Here is a 20,480-nt window from a genome sequence, read left to right as displayed (position 1 = left end):
AGTGACTGTGTTATGCAGATGCCTAACACATACACAGATTCACACTCCTCTTGCTTCCTTATGGCAACTTAAGTATATAAGTAAGGCAAAGGAAATTATTCATGCATCAGGAGGGATGGCTCAAATATGTGTTGTATTTCTCTGGCTTATGGTTTGGATCCAATTTAGACTACCCATGGAGTTGATCATACTAATTAGGGCTTCCTGTGAGTCCCTTGAGTTCTAAAGACAGTTGTATGATGCCTTGGTGGTTTCAAACTCTTTTTTGCATAGCCCCTGCATGGTGATTTGGCATTCCAGGCTATTTCCAGTGGATAAGAAAATTAAGTTGGTAGAGAAGCATCTATTTTGGAAGGAACTTCCTGTTTCACTCAACACAAGTTTTTAGAAACATTTTTAAAAATACAATTTTGCTGCTTTCACACAGCACAGTGAACCATCTTAATTATCAGTCCTTTCAGAACTATAAATGAATACACAGAGAGCAATTTGATAGTTTGTGAAGTCAGAAGTTCTCCTTGTTGAAATGAAATAAGTCCATGATGCCACAATGAGCCAGAACTATAGAGCCAAAACAACTCTAAACTTTTAATACTAGAATTGACAAATGAAACCCAGTTTATACAATTGATAAAATCAAAAACATTACTGATTGGCCGACAGGCTCCAGTGACGTCACCCTCCTGCTGGGTGCTCTAACAGAGCACTCCGTGTTAGAAGATTGTAAAAGTCAGTGAAACAGAAAATAAATCACTGTTCACTGAGCTTAGCATAACCTCTGGGTGAAAGAGGTTATCAGAGTTGTGGGAGAGTGGCAGGTCTGACAGGGGGTTTGCTCTCAAGAGTGAATTTTCCTGGATTTATGACCCCACCGAATTCCACTCCCTCCAACTTCAGCACGCTCCTGTTTTTATCAGGAAAAAGGAGAGGGAATGTCGCTTCTGCTCTAAAGGACTTATTAAATTGATTGATATTCTAAGCAGACGGGAATTTCACAAGCGTTCAATCTTTGATGCAGAATCAGCACGGCAAGTACCGACTCCCTTTTTGAAACTTGAAACCTTTCTTTGTCTTTGATTAATTGACTTTTAAAATGGCGTCTGAAAGTGAAAGTAAAAATTTTTAGTACGATGAAGCAGCGTTATTTGTGGATTGTTACAAACGGAGTTTTTTTATACTGAAAGGAGGGAAGGAGAGTTATTAAGTTTGAATTCCTGATTCTTTTGAAGACAGAATGGCAGCTAAACCTTTAAAGCCTTCTGGAAGAAGGGGATCTGAACCAAGTCTTGAGGAAATATTGAAAGAACAATTAAAACTTTCTGAAGATAGGCAAAAAGAGATGATGGAGAATTTTAATGCAAAAATAAGAGAAGATATTCTTATGGCAGTTCAAGGACTGAGTAAAAAAATTGAAGGATTGGAAGTGGAAATGCAACAGATCTCTCAGTCAAATAAGCATTTAGAAGACGAAATGAAAGGTGTTCAGAAAAAAGTGGATCAAAATCAAGATCAGGTTGTGATATTACAATATAAACTTATGGAAGGAGCTCTTAGAATTCGTGGTATGCAAGAAGAGCGTGGAGAAGACTTAAGAAAAATTATATCAGAAGCATTGGCTGAATTTATTGAAGTGGACCCCCAAGAGGTAGCTTACCAAATTGATAAAATATATAGAGTTAATTCCTGGATTGCAAGACAGAGAAAGCTTCCTCGGGACATTGTGGTTTATTTTGTGAAAAGGACTATGAGAAATCAGATTCTGCAAGTTTCATATCAGACAACTTTAAAAATTGGAGAACAGGAGTTGAAGGTGTTGAAAGAGATTCCTTCAAAGATGTTAAGAGACAGGAAGGAATTTGCTTTTTTTACACAAGAACTTAAAAAACATCAGATTCAATTCAGATGGGAGGTGCCAGTTGGACTGACACTATTCTATCAAGGAAGGAGATATAGAATTGACACTGTTTTAAAGGCAAAGGATTTTCTTTCTACAGTTTTGAAAGTCGAAATAGAAGTGATAGAAAAAATTCAAGAGACTCAAGAAGGCGTGGTGATCCAAGAGCCTTTATTGCTGCCAGTATTAGAGGAACCACAAGAGCAAAGGGTGACAAGAGGAGCCCTTAAGCGTAAAGAAGAGCAACAGTCTCAAAGTAAAAGTCAGGATCCCAGTATGGAAGCTGTGGGAGGAGCTAGACGGAAGATACCGGAGGAGGAGCTTTCGTTGTCTGCTTCAAAGCTTCAGGAGGCCAGTAATGGCAAATAGAATCTTGTCATGGAATGTTAATGGCTTGAATTCAGCTCAGAAAAGAAGGAAAATATTTCACTACTTGAAACAATTTAAAAATGATGTGATTTGTTTGCAAGAGACACATATAAAATTATCAGACCAAAAATATTTAATTAATTCAAAATTGGGTAACCATTTTGTTGCATCAGCTTTGGAAAAGAAGCATGGAATTGTTGTATATATCAGGAAGGATATACCAGCTAAGTTAATTGAGGCAGATATTCAAGGAAGATTTATTGCTATTGAACTGGTGATAGATGCAAAAAAGACTTTGTTGATAGGTATTTATGCACCTAATCAGCAACAAGAAAAGTTTTACAAAATGTTACATGAGAGGTTGACCCTCTGGGATTATAGTTCGTTTATTTTATTAGGAGACTGGAATGGAGTAATTGATACAAGAAGGATAAGAGAACCTCCTCCAAGAAGATACCTATACATGCAAAATTACCAAAATCCTTTTTGAAATGATGGAAGACTTTGAGTTTAGAGATATATGGAGGTTACGGAATCCAGATGAGAGAGATTTTACTTTTTTCTGATAGGCATCAATCTTTTCACGCATTGATTTTATTTTAATTTCTAATGACTTGCTTTCTAGGGTGAAGAAAACGAAGATATTTCGAGGTGTTTAACTGACCATAGCCCAGTATGGATGGAATTATTACAAGGGAAAAAAGGTGGTAGAACATGGAGGTTGAATGAAAATCTGTTTAGATATGAGGATAATGTAACTTATTGTAAGAAACAGTTAAAAGAATTTTTTGATTTTAATATGTACAAAGGGACACCTATAGGAACTGTGTGGGAAGCGAGCAAAGCGTGTATCAGAGGATATTGATTTACTGGGACAACAGGCAAAGGAATAATAAACAAAGGCAGCGTAGATATTTGGAAGAAGAAATTCAAAGGAAGCAACAGTTATTAATTCAAAACCCACAAGATCATAAACTTAAAGAGGCTATAAAAATATTACAGAGTCAATTTAATATGTTAATGGCAGACCAGGTGGCAACGAATATACAATATGCTAAACATAATACCTTTTGTAATGCAAATAAACCTGGGAGATGGTTGGCATATAATTTAAGGAAGAAACAGAAAGCACGTGTCATACAAAAAATAGAATATAAAGGTAAAGAGATATACCAACAGGATAAAATTAAAAGGCATTCTCAGAATTTTATACTGCACTATATGCAAAAGACAAAATATTGGATAGGGACATTTATGATTATTTGAAAGATTATAAGGTTAATATTCTAACATTAGAACAGAGGGAGGAGCTGAATCGGCCGATAGCTACTGGAGAAATAGTGGAGGCAATTAAACAATTAAAATGGGAAAACCCTGGTACAGATGGTCTTACAGCAACTTATTATAAAAAACACAGGATGAAATATTAGGCCCACTTAAAGAATTATTTAATCAGATACAATTAGGGTGGGAATACCCCGTCATGGAAAACATCTTTTATTTCACTGATACCGAAGAGGAGCAAGACTGCTCTAAACCTGGTAACTATAGGCCGATTTCACTTTTAAATAATGATTATAAGATTTTGTAAAAATAATAGCAAATAGATTAATGTTAGTTTTACAACAAAGAATTCATACTGATCAATCTGGTTTTATAAAAGGGAGGCAGATGAGGAATAATGTTAGACAGATTATTAATATATTGGAATATTTGGAAAGAAGAATACTTCAGCGGCACTTATTTTTTTGGATGCAGAGAAAGCCTTTGATCGATTGCATTGGGATTTTTTATTTAAATTAATAGAGAAAATGCAATTTGGAGACTGTTTTATTAGAATAATTAAAGCGATTTATGGAGAGCAAACAGCACAGATTATAGTAAATGGTAGTTTGACAGAAGTTATTAAGATTGCGAAAGGAACAAGACAGGGATGTCCCTTATCACCATTATTGTTTGTTTTGACTCTGGAACCATTATTAGATAAAATACGAGAATTAATGAAAATAGAGGAATTAAGATTAGACAATATGAGTATAAAGTTAGAGCTTTTGCAGATGATGTAGTGGTTACGTTAATGAATCCTATAAATTCAAGTAGATTTTTGTTGGAAGTAATTGATAAATATGGAAAGGTATCAGGATTTAAAATAAATCAGAATAAAACAAAAGTGATAATTAAAAATATGTCTATACAACAGAAACAAAAACTAGAGGAAATGACAGGATTTGAGGTAGTAAAAAAGGTTAAATATTTAGGGTCTATATTAGCTCATCGAACAAGAAACTTTATAAGAATAATTATGACTTGCTATGGCAAAAAGTTCAGAATGATATGAGTGGCTGGAAGAAATTGCAGTTATCCCTATTGGGAAGGATTGCGGCTATTAAAATGAATGTGTTACCTAGATTTTTGTTTCTGTTCCAGATGATACCAATAATTAAAAAGGATAAAAATTTGGAAGATTGGCAGATTGGGATTAATAAATTTATATGGCAGGGTAAAAAGGCGAGGTTAAAATGAAAATAATACAGGACTCACGGGAAAGAGGTGGTTTAAGAATGCCTAACTTTAAACTATATTATGAAGCAGTAACCCTTTCAGTAATAAGTGACTGGTTTAACTTAACAGAGGAAAGAATTTTGAATATAGAAGGTTATGACTTGTTATATGGATGGCATGCGTACTTATTTTATGGAAAAAAGTGGATAGGGCTTTTAAGAATCATGTGTTGAGAAGTGCTCTTTATGGTCTGGAAAAATATTCCTATAAATTAGATTACAAGATTCCTATATGGGCGAGCCCTAGACATGCAATAGAGAATATAAATATAGAACAGAAACAGGAAATGATTACATATAAAGAACTTTTGTATGCTGAAGGAGGTAGATTGCAATTAAAATCATTACAGGTATTAAAATGAAGAAGGAGGAATTATACTTGGTTTCAATATGGGCAAATAAGTGCTAGATGGAAAGAAGATCAAAAATTGGTATAATGCAAAGGAGGAAAATTTAATAAAGCAAATTAGAAATCAGACCCAGGAGCATATAAAGAGATTGTATAATGTGTTGCTTGAAATAGATTCGAAAAGGATTTGGTAAAGGATTGTATGATAAAATGGGCACAGAATATTCAGGAACCAATAATGTTGGAAACATGGGAGAAAATTTGGGTTAGAAATGTTAAGTTTACACAAGCACAGAATTTAAGGAAAATTTTTATAAGATGTTTTATAGATGGCATTTAGATCCCAAAAAATTATCATGTATGTATCCTAATATCCAAGCGAAATGTTGGAGGTGTGATTGTGATGATGCTACATATTTTCATATTTGGTGGACTTGCAAGAAAATTAAGGTCTTTTGGATAAGAATTTGGTGGATTATTCAAAATGTACTGAAGAAGAAGATAAAGTTCCTGCCACAATTTTTCCTTTTGGGAATTATAATGGATTGTACAGGGATTGAGACTAAATTGATTTTGAACTTAATAACAGCAGCAAGACTGTTGATTGGACAATACTGGAAGAAGAAGAGATACCTACAATAGAAGAATGGATATTGAAAGTTATTAATTTGGCTGAGATGGCTAAAATCTCAGCGCTTTTAAAAGACAATACGCAGGAAAGATATTTAATTGAATGGAAAAATGGATTGATTATCTACAAAACAGATATCAGATTAAGAAATATCAGATTGCCTTTGAATAATTAGAAAGTTATTTTATGTAATGGGGAGGGGGTTGGGAGATGAAAAGCTTTGGATGTGGTTATTTGGATTGGAAGGGAAAATTTTATTCTATGTTTGGTTTATGTATAACAATACCTTGTGATTGACCCGGGAAGCCGGGGGGGGGGAGGGAGGGGGGGAGGGTTTTGTTTTGTTTTGTTTTTTGGGAGGGAGGGGGAAAAAAGGGGGAAAAATGTTTTTGTTTTTTAAAACTCTTTCAATAAAAAAAAAAACATTACTGATTGGCCCACTTCTAAAAGCAAATAATAAATTTCACATTGGAGTACAAAATCAGTCTCTTTTGGACATAAATAAGGGAATGGCTGGTGTCTGTTTTGTTCACTGACAGGATTACTGAACAATACAAGCAAATTCAATTTGAGAGAGGAATCTATTTACAAACCTGTATCCTCTAAACTTTTTCTAAAGCATCCCTCTTAAAAACAAGAATGAGCAGTGCAATATAGAGGTATGGTATTAACACAAAATATCTTACAGTAGATTTCAAAGCAACTTCAGGAATAACTACACAGGGAATTTTCTACAGGACTATGATATGGTATTACACATATAAATTATGGATGCAGAATAGATAATAAATCATGGGGGAAATGCGAGCATGGATACTATATTAGCTACTTGTCTGAATGTCTTAGAATCAATAGTAAATAGAAAATTGGCTGAAAGGTCTTTTTCAGAACCCTGGACAGCTCCTTTGCCTTGTCAATAACTTGCTGTACAGTACGATCTATGTTTTCTGCCTGTGCTTGGAGGACCACTGGTGGTCCTTGAAGATACTGCAGGTGGTCCTCAGGACGAGTTTCAATACCATTACACTTTCCCAAGTGTTACCAAAATTTGAAATATTTTTGGTTCAACCAGTGTTTTTGGTTGAAATCTTGTAAAATATTGGCATTTTCATTTAATTTTTTGCAAGAGATTAGCATCCTCACTTGAAATTTCACAATATTTCAGATAGCAGAATAACTTTCCCCTGAAAGTTGGATATCTTGCAAAATATTGGATTATTTTAATTTAAAAAAAAACATTTAATTTTTAAGTTCCATGCGCACCATCAAGAAGTCACATACATTTAAAGCAATTCACACAAAGGAAATAGTTGGAAATGACTATCTCCATGCTATTATACTGGGTACGATGCTTATTCTCCCCCAGTAGAGGTTGATTTGGGAGAAAGAAAAATCAATAGTTTGTATGGGAGGGAGGAAGGAAGGAAGGAAGGACTTGAAAGCTAGTGTTTCATTCCTCGATAGCAGCAGCCACACTGGGCCAAAGCCTTGTTTCTCTGAAATCCTATGAAGAAAATGTTCACCCGCAAGGGAGAAGCAGGAGACAATGAGACACAGATACCTTATTTACATTAGATCTTTTGTGTTTATATGCTTTTTTTTTTTTTTGAAGACAAGAAGACAGCACTGGAAGTCAAACATTTGATTGCTCAAATATTCTATTCCCTCTTTCTGACCGTAGTTTCAAAATGTTGCAGATTATATATTTGGAATGAATTACATAAAGGCAATTAATAAACAGAGCAGAATTGAGTTGAGTCTTGGAAATTCTTGAACTTTGAAGTATTTAGAAGCCTTGATTATAGGGTTACTTGTTGAATCTAGATATGTCAGCACTAATTACATTTACTACTTATGAATCATATAGAATGATCAACATACATCTTAAAGCCTATATATTCTTATATTATACCTACCAACTCACCCTCTCTTATCTCTACATATGATGATTTATTCACAGCTTGACTGATTTGGTTGGTTCCTGATCCAGGTTTAAATCCACTACTCCCTGAGAGATGTCGTATGTTTGTGTTGGATTTAGAGCACTCGGGAAACCCACCTACACATACTTATATAATTAGGACTGAGGAACACTTCAAATTTGTTTCTAAAAGTCAAATGGAGGGCAGCCATGCAACCATTGGAAAAGACTCAGCTGTTTTAAGGAATTTGAAAAATTGAAACATCTCCATGTTCCAAAGCACTTTTTAAAATTAGAATATGAAGCACTATAGAGCCCTGAGTTAAATTTACCAATTTCATGTGGTACTCTACTTTCTTTTTTGGGTGAAACTCGCAGATTTATATGAATACTGTAGGCTTTGTTTGTCTTTCATATTCAAACATGAGACCTGTTTCTTTAGTTGGAGATTAATTGACATTACAGCCTGAACGCTCCCATTTTTTTCTCCAAACATTATGTACATTTACCAGTCAGATCTAGAAATAAGCACTTATTCCCCCTCTTTTAATTGAATGTAAGAAAATTCCTGTTATCGGTTTATCAGTTTTGCTCTTTAATAAAACCCCGATGTGAGATTGTTTGTTTGTTCGTTTGTTGGTTTATGCATGTGTGTGTGCATGTGTATGGGTGTGTTATGTATTACATTCTTATATCCTTTAAATGGTATGTTACAAAGAATATTGAGGATTGAGGACAAAGAATTTCTTTTTATTGCTTGTTTCAAATGCTTGAAGCTTTGATTTATTAATCTGGTAAATTTGTATCCCACTTTTATGAATATATTTAAAAAGACAATGGAAGGTTTGTATAATATGCAAAGTAGTTTATATTTAATCCGTTGATTCCAAACTACTCTGCTTGTAGTTAAATAATGACCTTGCCTTTTTTTTTTTTATCTTGCTGTCTTTTATAATATATCAACATGTATTCAGGCCCTTGGGATCTGCAGGCTCCTCCTGGGAAAATAGCATTTTAAAGAATATCAACAAATTAAATATGATTAACCAGGAAAGGTTAAGGAAGCTGGAAAGACAGCAACGTATTTTAAATTGTACATCATACTACACTGTGCTATGTTTTAACCATAGTTCTTGACTGAGGCTCATTGAGTTAAGCCATAAAATGTTGATTGGCAAATATTAACGTTTGAGTTCATACAACAAGCTGACTTAAAATTAAATATAACACGTTGGGGCTTAGCGGAAGGGTGCAAAACCCATGGGCCACCAACACCCTTTTTTGCAGATCTCTGGATTCCCCCCCCCCAAAAAAAACATTTAGGAAAAGAAAAGGAACATAAAGTCTTAGAGATACCTAAAGGCACCTATTACGCTTTTTTAAACTCCTCACACAGAGAGAGATATACATGCCCTGGCCAAGCCTATTTGGGGGAATTATCCCTTAAGACTAGTGTAGCCGTCATGCTGATGGAAGGTATACATTCCTGACTTATTTCAGTGTGCCACTGCAGACATTGGTTGACCTGAGAGCTTCAGGCTTTGCTGACATGAATGAGTGGCAGGAGCTTGACCACAACTGTTGCTTTTCTAACAGGTTTCCTTTGGGCAGCAGGAACACCCTTTGTGCCAAACTCTAAGAAGGCCTTCATCTCTGCTTCTTCCATGGCTTGGCCCCCTGGTTGGCTGGCCTCTAGAAAACCTTGTGGCCCCACCCCTGAGGCTCTATAGAATGAATCCAGGAGACAGCCGGGATTGAGCAGGTAAGCGAGGGAGAATTTGCAACCAGGAAACAGTGGGGATGGATGTTCTTTGCAGAAATTATATTTTCTTTCTGGCCAATGTATGCCTTTCTCTGTTCCCCTCCACACAGGTTTTTCATTTTGTCTACCAGACTAACCTAACTCAAGTCTACTCTTCATCCCCCACACCACTGCCCAGTGTACCCAGCTGGGCTGCGGCTAACGTCCAACATGGGAGACATGGCCAACAGCTCTGTGGATTTCTATCCCAAAAACCAGCGGCGAGAAATGAACCATGCAGGTGGTTTTGGCTGCACCCTGTCGGAGCTGCGCTCCCTTATGGAGCTGCGTGGGGCTGAAGCTCTCCAGAAAGTCCAGGAGACCTACACAGATGTCAACGGGCTCTGCAGGAGACTCAAGACTTCCCCCACCGAAGGTACCAGATAAAGACTTGGGCAGGCTCATAATCAGTGGGATCATCAGGTCAGGACTTGGGAGCAGAACCCAGAGGCAGAATAAATAGGTGCTTCCCTAGGACCTACTGCAGATGAAAGCAAGGGAAAGCATGCATAATCCTTTTCATCTAAGGGATATCAGTGGCATGAAATAAAGGAAGTAAAATGCATTATTATATAACAAGAATTGCCAGAGGACTGCACATTTTAAGGAATGCAAAGTAATAAATTTTATCATCTTAAGAGGGTCTTTTACAAAATGTTTAAATCCAGTTTCTTTTTCATGTACATCACTTTCAATAATCTCAAATTGTTCTCATTGTTATTATTTAAAGATGCTTCAACCTGTCTTTATACCTGTAGTCTCAATATCACAATGGAAACTTGCTAAAATGTAGCCATTCCTTTCATTTAAAATGCTACTTAAATGCTACTTAAAATGCTACTTAAAAATGTTCTATGACTTATAACCCACCATCTCAAAGTCAACTACACATATCTTAAGAGTGCTACATATTATAACCCATTAACTCTCTAAGACAGGGGTGTCCAAACTTGGCCCTTTGGAGAGTGGTGGACTTCAACTCCCAGAATTCTCCAACTAGCAACTTGCTTAAATTTATAGCTCATGCTGGCTGGGGAATTCTGGGAGTTGAAGTCCACCACTCTCCAAAGGGCCAAGTTTGGACACCCCTGCTCTAAGAACTAGCACTAATAATTTAGCCTGCCCCTAAATAGTCTACTATTATTCCAAGAATTAAAATATTATTTTCTTAACAAATTAATCAGACCTACTGATTTTAGTGGAGATATTTATTTAGGAGCATATATACCTGTATTGATGTTGAGGCACTACCGAACCCCCCTTCAAAACAAAGTCAAAGGGGAAGCTGTGTTCCCCTTCAGAACAGCACATTGGATTGGCTGCCCAAACAAGAAGTCAAAATGATTGGGAGAGATATGCTATGTATGCAGAGCGGCCTCTTCCCTTGATAGCACCTGGTCTCATCAAGTTGGATCACCTCAACCCTTTAACTTTGAGGCATCAAAGTGGAATTGCTTCATTTTCCAAATGAAGGCACCATCTCAAATTACAATGCTATGGAGGTCTAGATCAAAGTGACATATGAGTTAGAGAAAAGCCATTTCACACAAACATAAGAATTAGAATTTTTAAAAAGCAAAGTTCCCTTTACCTCACCATCTGGAAAATGCTTCCTAGAGTGCATAAACTATATCAATATCTATCTATCTATCTATCTATCTATCTATCTATCTATCTATCTATCTATCTATCTATCTGATTAATTGACTAAGAATTAATTATATTTTCAGTAATTGGATGTTTAGCAGCCTTAAAATATCCGGTCCTGGCACCTGACACCGAAATATAATTAAATCACTTATTCCCAAGTGGCCAAGGGTGAACTTTGTCAGGATAGTTAGTGTCTGCCTAGATCATTTATTTATCATCATTTCTAGCAACAGCCTCCAGAGACTTGGGTGGGAGGGTGAACATGATTAAAAGGAAGCAGTTTGAAGCTTCTCAAAATGTGTGAAGGGTGTGATTACATATTACTTAAATCTGCCAAGTGTTTTGTGCAGTCCTGTTCTGGAATAAAATAACCAGAGTGCTATATTTGTAAGGGAGCTGGATATCTGTGTTATGAGCCTTTGTAAGAGAAAGGAACAAAGCCATGTAATTTTCCTTCCTTCCAAAGCTACAGCGATAGACCAAAGGAGAAAGTCCAAAAACCTGTCTACCCTGTATACTTTCCCAATAGTTTTTATTTAGATCAAGGGTGGGCAATCTACAGCCCTCTGGGTCCTTTTTGTCCCAGCCTCCAAAGCCCACCCCCGCATTTGAGATTACCCTACCGAAGTCTGACAGCAATCACAGATAACAGCAGCAGCACAATTTTGCACAGAATGCCATTTACTTACTTCTTTTTAAAAGTCCTCCAAGTGGGAGCTGAAAAATCTAGTGCCAATCTCCCTAGAGATGACATTGCATCGTTCCCGTTCCCCAGAAATCCTCAATTATCTATTAAACACCAGAGTGCATCTCCAAGACTTAGATGGTTGGCCGCAACTCATTTGGACCATGTCCCCCTAGAGTCTTATTTTCTTGCTGTACTCTGATTACTTGGGAAAAACTCCAAATCGCTTTAACAAGTAGCACTCTTGGCGAAGCGTGCCATCTCACCACTTGAGTGATAATAGCAACAACCACAAAAGTGACTATAGCGGTACAAGGCTTTTCCAAGGAAGCTCTTTGGTGGGAGGTTCGAGGTAAACTAAAGGATGCCCTTCTGCACCCAGAACTTGGTTGCGTTGTGGAATCCACCCACCAGAAAAGCTGTAGAGCTTGTCTCCAGATTGGATAGCTTTAAAAGTCATATTGGAGGAATTTCAGACTATAGGTAACTATCCTTCATTATTGCTATATGTGAGTTCCAGCATGACAGACAAAGTGCTGTGCGACACAAGAGGGTGGATTCCAATGGCTTTATGCTCGGCTTAGAGATTGACTGGGAGCATTTGTTTGGCCACTATGGTCCAGCATATTGCTACTATATCTGGACTGCAGAAATCTAGAAGACTGCTATATTGCAGCAAAGAACTAGAGGTTTTGCTAACCTCTTTGCTAACCTCTTAATGATAGTCTGTATTTTTGCAGCTCAAATCACTGGTGGGTTTCAAAAAAATTTACTACTGGTTCTGTGGGTGTGGCTTGGTGGGCGTGGCATGGCTTGGTGGGTGTGGCAGGGGAAGGATACCATAAAATCTCCATTCCCACCCCACTCCAGGGGAAGGTTACTGCAAAATCCCCATTTCCTCCCGATCAGCTGGGACTTGGGAGGCAGAGAATAGATGGGGGCGGGGCCAGTCAGAATTTTTACTACCGGTTCTCCCAACTACTCGAAATTTCCGTTACCAGCTCTTCAGAACTGGTTAGAACCTGCTGAAACCCACCTCTGGCTCAAATATGATAGTCCAAACTTGGTCGTATGGATGTAAAAATGTGACTTAGTACAGGAAGTTTCTTACATTTCTGACAAGAAAAATATTCTCTTCTGATGTGAGCTATTGTTAAAGCAAAAGAAAAGGCCAGAATCCATGACTAACTCTGCAATTCTATGCATATTTGCTCATAAGAACACTCTTCTATATTCCATTTTACTTAGTATGTTTGGGGGCCTAAAGGAACTGAAGGAAAGATTTACCAAGATAGTCCAATTTCACACTATTGTGAATAGAGTAGTGGAGGCAGATCAATCTATATTAACCTAAATCTCCCGGTTTTGATTCCCTTGACATGGCAAAAATTATGCTGCTTGACTGGAGTTTATACAGACTAAAGCTTGCAAAATTCAGAAAGGCTTGATTTAGTGACCCATGGAAGATAGACGGCTTAACTCTTCTGGAGGTGGTTTGCTTTATGTTCTTCCCCCATGGTTGAACAAAACAGCTCCTTTTCCTTCGCTCCAGTTCATCCCCAGGGAAAAGTAACAACCCAACACAGAGGTGTTGGCTTTGGGCTACCCTACTGGATCCCCAGGGCCTTTTAAATATTCCATTTCACGGGGCTCTGATACATTCACCCATTTCAAGGCCCACTCAGTTGTGACTCTTCCTCAGGTGACTGGAGCAAGGAAAGAAAATTCTATTTCCAAGCGGTGGTGAATAACCATGACAGTTCTTGAAGTCCCAAGAAACTGCGACACGATTTTCTTAGCAGGAGCTCTTAAACCTAACATCACATGGATTGGACGCCCAGGGAAAACGACTTCTAATTCCTTCCATGAAACAAAAATCTTAGCCTGCTCATTTTTGTAGGATCCCCAGTCACGTGAAACCTAACCAAGGTGGTAATCACTGCTGTATAAGCAGAACCGGTCAATTATATGGTTGACCTGTACTGTAGCTCAACTGCCTAAAAATTGCCCACTAGTTTTCTTCTTTTTTTTATAAAAAGTTTTTTATTTTTTCTTTTCTTATACACATATTATAAATGTACATTTTCTTAATCATAGATAATCATACATATTCTCTCTAAAGAAAGCATAACTATAAAACTTTTTAATTACATTTGGAGTTGCTCTTCTACTCTTTCTTTTCCTCCATTTTACAACAAACCTTCTTCTTTTCTTTTCTTTTCTTTTCCCTTCCTCCTTCTTCTCCTTTCCTACCTTCTTCCTCCTCCTCTCCTTCCTCATATCTCCTTCCCTTTCCTTTTCCCCCCTTCTCTTTCCCTCCTTTCTCACCTTCTCTCCTACTCTTATCCCCTAACTTATCTTCCTCTCCTTCTCCTTCCCTCCATCCCTCTCTCTCCTTCACCTCCTCTATCTTACCTTCTATTACTCTCTTCTTTCTTTCTTCTTTGTTGTATAATATTTCCCTTGTTTGGTATCCGAGCAACTCCAATCTTCTGATAATATATACTTTCTTTTTAGTTTCTTTTCTATTTTACCCAATCCATCATTTCATAATTGTACATTTATATCTATAATCTTCGCTTCTTCGTCCACTGGTTTTCTAAGGCTAATTATCACAAGGGCAGAGATTGTAGGAGTTCTAAGCTATAGTTTCTAGGCATTCTTGATGCAATTCATGGCAACTTGTCTAAGGATGGCAGAGTCAACACTTTCTCCTTGGCTCTATTTTCTTTAGTTGTTTTCCAAAAGGGTTTTGAACTTTTCTTCTCCTGGTAATGGCAGTGATACATCACATGCCCAAATTTCTTTCTCAAGGATGGAAGGGAAAAAAAATATTAGCAACGAAATTACAAGTATGGCTTTATATAATTCATCCGTATCTGAGTTCTTGTTTGATCTAGAACCAATACTTTCCAAAAGAAGAGAACATTACCTTCAAGTTGAGCTCAACTCTTGATGAATTCATGGACACATCTATGTAATTGTCTGGCCAACAACATAGAAGTGTCTTGACACTGCCTTCTTCTGGGATGCTTGTTTGACTTCCCAGTCTATTGTTCTCAGGCTTAGCCCAAGAATGACATAGAACAATCTAGCCAGAGTTCAGTTCTTTATTGTCTTACACATAATAGACAGAATCTTGTCAGACTAAATCTTTACTGCTCTCACCCAACCAGATATCCCCTGGGACATTCTAGGGGGTGGCTATCTGTAGTCTCTTCCTCTGACTCTTGTCCACATCCAGGCTGTGTTGCTTCTTGTCTTGTCCCCCATTCTGGAATATGCTTCCTCCTTCCTGGGAAACTTCTGCATTACTGTAGTCCATCACACCACTTCCTTCTCTATGAGCACCATCCCTCAAAATTATACAGCCCTAGTTTGCTCCCAAAGTCTTCCACCCAAGAATTACCAGAACCTGTCTTAGTTCCACACCCAGATAAAGTTGGCCAACTGCTGAACATTGTTTAGATTACAAAGGTGAGAGGGGCCAGCTTGGAGAAAGCCATCTGTTTTTCTTTTAGTGACAGTTGTCTTATTTGTGGAAGACCAGACATAACTGGTTAAGACTGAAAGAGAGCAATCAGGAGTAGTATTAGTGTCCTATTCTAGGGTGTGTTGAAAAACACATCCCCAAGCACCAACAACTAGCAAGGATCCAAAGAATCCTTTTATTCACTCTATAGCTATCATGTTTCCCCAAAAATAAGACCCTGTCTTATATTTATTTGAACCCTGAAATAAGCGCTTGGTCTTATTGCCATGCACTCAAAATCATGATTGGGCTTATTATCAACGGATGTCTTATTTTGGGGGAAAGAGGGTAGTTACACTGAATCACTGGTCTCTTACACACAAAGAAGCCTAGAGCAAGAACCAAAAGTTTGTGTAGACCTTAACAGATATTGATCAATAACAATTTGAACATGTACTACTGTAAGCAGATCCCAAATACAAAAATAATTTCTTTACACCTGATAAGGAAACAAGATAACTAGAAAGGAAGACATGGACAATAATGTGAAATCTTTAACAGATTTAAAAGGGAACCTTGCAGCTTCAATATATAGGTTGAGCCCAAATCCTGATATTCTAAGAAGCTAACTATGGGTTTACAAGTGGGAAAGATAAGGAAGCATGGCAGAATATATCCTTTGATCCAGAGGTGCTATTCAGCAGGTTCTGACAGGTTCTGGAGAACCAGTAGCAGAAATTTTGAGTAGTTCAGAGAACCGGTAAATACCACCTCTGGCTGGCCCCAGAGTGGGGTGAGAATGGAGATTTTGCAATATCCTTCCTCCAGGAGTGGGGAGGGAATGGAGATTTTGCAGTGTACTTCCATTGCCACACCCACCAAGCCACACCCACAGAACCGGTAGTTTAAAAATTTGAATTTAACCATTGCTTTGATCCCTTCAGGGTGTAAACTCTATAATCAATTAAGTCATAACCCGGCCCAGATTGGCAAAATAATAAAAGTTCTATTCCCAAGGAGCTACATAGGAGCTACAGCAAGAACATACAGTTAGTAACATTATATTCCAAAGCATCATTATACAACTGATTCAGTCTGAGTTCTATCTTCCAACTCCAAAGCTGGGCCAAAGATACCACTCTCTGCTTGCAGAGTCAAGCAGTGCTGGACTAGATGGGCAAAGAGCAGTAGAGCTTCTGGTGCCCTTTGAACCCAAAGCAACCACCTCAGATGTCAGGAGCACATGAGATGCCACAGAGTTTCAAGGCCCACTTGATCTTGATCTTGGGAACAGATGATCTGAAAGACTGTCTCTTTCCCCAGTTCATTGCTTTGCCAATCTCAGTGTGGTGATCTATGAGGCTTAATGCATGCCTTCTGATGCATAACATCAGAATGGAAAGGCTGAGTCCTGAGAAGGGATGTCTCTAAGCATGGGTATGGTACCGCCCCTTCCCCTTGATCATAAGCTACTACATAGGAATTGCAACATTTACCAATTGTTTTGAGGAGAATTATTTCCTTTCCCCCCCCCCCCCAGTGTGTGTGTGTGTGTGTGTGTGTGTGCGCGCAGGAGGGCGGGGGTGGGGGAGTGTGGAATGATGCCCTTGAGCTCCCACACATTTAGAGGGCTTGAGGTTTGGGCAGACTGAAGTCGTGTCCTTCCAAACCATTGCCTGCACCTTGAGATGCGGCTGTTCCTGTTCCTTCTAAAAGGACAGACAAACTAAGGGCTTCTTTTGCCTGCTTTGCTCTCTGTATAAAACAATCTGGGTTTCCAAGTGTAGGAAAGCAACAGAGCTCCAGGAAAGCACCGGAGAATTCAAAGCAGACCCATTCTGTCTGGTTGCCTACCTTCACCTCTCTCCCTTTGCTGCTTTCTCCTTGAATTGTCCTTGAGGTTGCTGCAGCCAAGGCTGGTTTCATTCTCTGCTGCAGGGAGCTGCAGGCTTTTTCCCATCGTACTGAGAAGGCAAGGGAGGAGGGGAACCAGGCAAGGAAGAACAGGGCAGCAGGCAAATGCTACAAGGAAAGGATAGGATAGGAAGGAAGGAAGGAAGGAAGGAAGGAAGGAAGGAAGGAAGGAAGGAAGGAAGGAAGGAAGGGATAGGATAGGAGGAAAAAGCAACCAAAGAACAACCAGGATGAGAAAGGAGTTAGATGATCATCCAGACAGAGAACCCAAGGCAAAAACTGATCTTTGTGGCTCTCACTAACACAGAACAAAAATCAACAAGTATTCCTGGATGATCCATATTTCCTGTGCCTGAGTCCTTACCACTCGGCAAACATGCTGTCTTTTGCCCACCCACCCCCCTCCTGTTCTTTTCTCGTTGCCATCTCTTGCCTTCTTTTTTAGTCTTTCTTTCTGTTCATTCCCTCCTCCCAGGCACTAGCAATTCTACTGAGTTTTCTCAGCCCTGAATTTGAGGGCTGTGTCTGATAGGGCACCTTAGTGGTGACCTGGTGGTTCATACTGTATACCTATTTCTTTGGGGGTGGAATTTGGGATGATGCAGTTGCTGCTCTTGTTTTAAATTTCATGATAAATTGCCCGGACTATCATTCGTTCATTTTTCTATCTGTTAACTAGCTGGACAAGGGACAATAAACTGAAGCTAAATTCTGATTTAATCTGACCAAGGCCTTTGTAGTTATTTGGTTACCATGAGGTTCAATAAGCTTGGCTGTCTAGTTCCTCAACCATGGCATACATTGGTCACCATGGATCATCCTTGGGTCCCTTGTATTGGATTCCTGTAAGATCTTTTATTGGAAGAGGGATCTTCGAGAAGGATTCTGATTTTGACAGATTACATTGCCTCCCTATTCCCTATTGAGCCCAGGTCAATGTGTTAAATCAGGGGTTCCCAACCCTTGGGCCTTGGCCCACAACTGGGCCATGTGAATGGTGGGCTGGCTTGCATGTGCAGTGGGCCGCCAGGTGTGCACACAAATACACACAACTCAACTTTTCAAGCTCTCATAAGTTGAGCAGTACACATGCATGTGCATGCTCACGCGGCCCGATTCCCCTTCCACCTCCCCGGGCTACCAGGCCACAAAGGTTGGGGGCTGCTGTCCTAGCTGCCTGAGGCCATGTCCTCACTTTTATCTAACATGCCCTGATAGCATCTTTCTTTCTGTCTTGTCCTCCTGCATGGCCTTCATTTTATTCCCGGTCCATCAGCAAGTCAGTCAAGTTATTCTTAGCTGTACCAATGTTAAAGTGATGCTTTCCCTTATTCTAACACCATCCAAGGGCACCCTCGAGTCCTATAAAAACCCGTAGGCTTTGATTTTCTGATTGTACATCATCAGGTAGGGGTTGACTCTTAGCAATCACATATAAATCTTCTCCAGAGTGATCTAACTCCAACCTGCCTCAGATCTTAACAACACAACCATTACCACTGTAATTTAGTCCATCTACTTTGCTGCTGGTGGTTGTCTTTTCTTCTTTCCTCCCATTTTCCCCAACATTACAGAGTTCTCTGTAGAACTTGGTCTTTGTCCCCATCAATTATCTTGGGAAAGACAGGTTGCTAAAGTTATTTGAAACAGACAATGGAGTAGAATAGAGATTGGCAAGGAAGTCAGCCAACTTCATGCTTGTATAGATTTCTGCTGACTCAAGAATGGGCGGAGAGCACTAGAACTTGGTGGTGGAAAGGCCCTGAAACTATACCAACCTGCCAAAAAACTGTCATCATCATTCCTCCCACTGCTTCTTTCCAATCCTATTCCTCAAGTGGAATAAGCTGCTGATCTGAAGGTAGGGGAGGACCAGAAAAATGACTGATGGGCAAGAATCTAAGGCAGGAAAGATTCACCTTTTCAAGGAAGAGGAAAATTCAGAAGACTGTTGCAGATCCTTCTGAACCATAACTACTTAACTACTGCTCTTTCGGATCCATGGAAGAAACTGAGCATATTCAATAGGTTCACCCTATAGCCATGATGGCGAACCTATGGCACGCGTGCCCAAAGTGACACGCAGAGCCATGTCACCTGGCACACGTGGCGTCGCCCATTCCTCTTCCGGGTTTCTGGTGCACATGCGCATAGGACAATCAGCTGTCCTTTTTGCATGAGGCAGTGCCAGAAACTGGAAAAGCTGGTCTTCTGTTTTCCTGCGTGAGCATGACCACCGGCCAGCTGATCACCACACACGCATGCCCACCAGAAACCCTCAAGAGTTGCTGGTTGAAACCGGAAATTCAGAAGCTGAAACCGGAAGTTCATTTTCGGGCTCATGCATGCACCCTGGGCAGCTCCACTTCCTGGTTGTGGCCTAGATGCATGTGCAAAGCGCGGGGATGCGCAAAGCGCTCCCTTTTCGGCACTCAGTGCCGAAAAATTTCGCCATCACTGCCCTATAGGAACAGAGTTTTGCAAAAGTGTAGCTCAAATGCTTTGAATCCAGTGTAATGTACTGTATACAAAAATAATTAGAATAATTATTGTTTTTCAGGAAACAATAATGATACTGCTTGGGTTTTTGTTTCAGAAGAAAATCACATTGTGTTGAAGTGTTCCCTTTTAAGCATGTTTAGGACTGTAATATTATTATGAGTTGGAGACATATTATACAGAGGACATTCCTCTGCTTTGTGAATGCACAAGTTGTCACCCAGCAAGGGTTCAGATACAGTTGCATTAAAGAATCATAGCTGATTTTGGGGGTAAAATTGATTGCACACAAAAAAAACTATGAACCGGCAGAATAAAGTATAGTAGAACATTTAACATATGGGTTTTAAACCTGCATGAAATGAATACATGGAAGTGGATGTACGGTATGTGTATCTTTTGGAAACAATAAAATAAAATAAAATAAAATGGCCCCATTCCCAAAATCTCAGCTTTTTTAAAAGACAATACGCAGGAAAGATATTTAATTGAATGGAAAAAATGGATTGATTATCTACAAAACAGATATCAGATTAAGAAATATCAGATTGCCTTTGAATAATTAGAAAGTTATTTTATTTAATGGGGAGGGGGTTGGGAGATGAAAAGCTTTGGATGAGGCTAATTGGATTGGAAGGGAAAATTTTATTCTATGTTTGGTTTATGTATAACAATACCTTGTGATTGACCCGGGAAGCCGGGGGAGGAGGGGAAGGGGTTTTCTGGGAGGAGGG

General features: G+C 38.9%; 1 protein-coding gene and 1 long non-coding RNA gene across 5 annotated transcripts in view; one reads left to right on the top strand and one right to left on the bottom strand.

Moving 5' to 3' along the window:
- LOC131192995 (uncharacterized) overlaps nucleotides 1-20,480 on the bottom strand; it is a 50,624-nt gene that overhangs the window by 12,782 nt on the left and 17,362 nt on the right. The window lies entirely within an intron of this gene.
- The window catches only part of ATP2B3 (ATPase plasma membrane Ca2+ transporting 3), a 73,008-nt gene continuing 62,225 nt past the window's right edge, over nucleotides 9,698-20,480 (top strand). For all 4 annotated transcript variants that reach the window (XM_058172682.1, XM_058172681.1, XM_058172679.1 and 1 more), the window contains exon 1: nucleotides 9,698-9,902. In XM_058172682.1, the coding sequence (XP_058028665.1) occupies nucleotides 9,698-9,902 (205 nt within the window). The remainder of the gene's footprint in view (nucleotides 9,903-20,480) is intronic.

Source organism: Ahaetulla prasina, chromosome 2 (genome assembly GCF_028640845.1).
Source record: "Ahaetulla prasina isolate Xishuangbanna chromosome 2, ASM2864084v1, whole genome shotgun sequence".
NCBI lineage: Eukaryota > Metazoa > Chordata > Lepidosauria > Squamata > Colubridae > Ahaetulla > Ahaetulla prasina.
The sequence above is the reverse complement of the archived record's forward strand: the minus strand, read 5'-3'. Positions and strand labels throughout refer to the sequence as shown.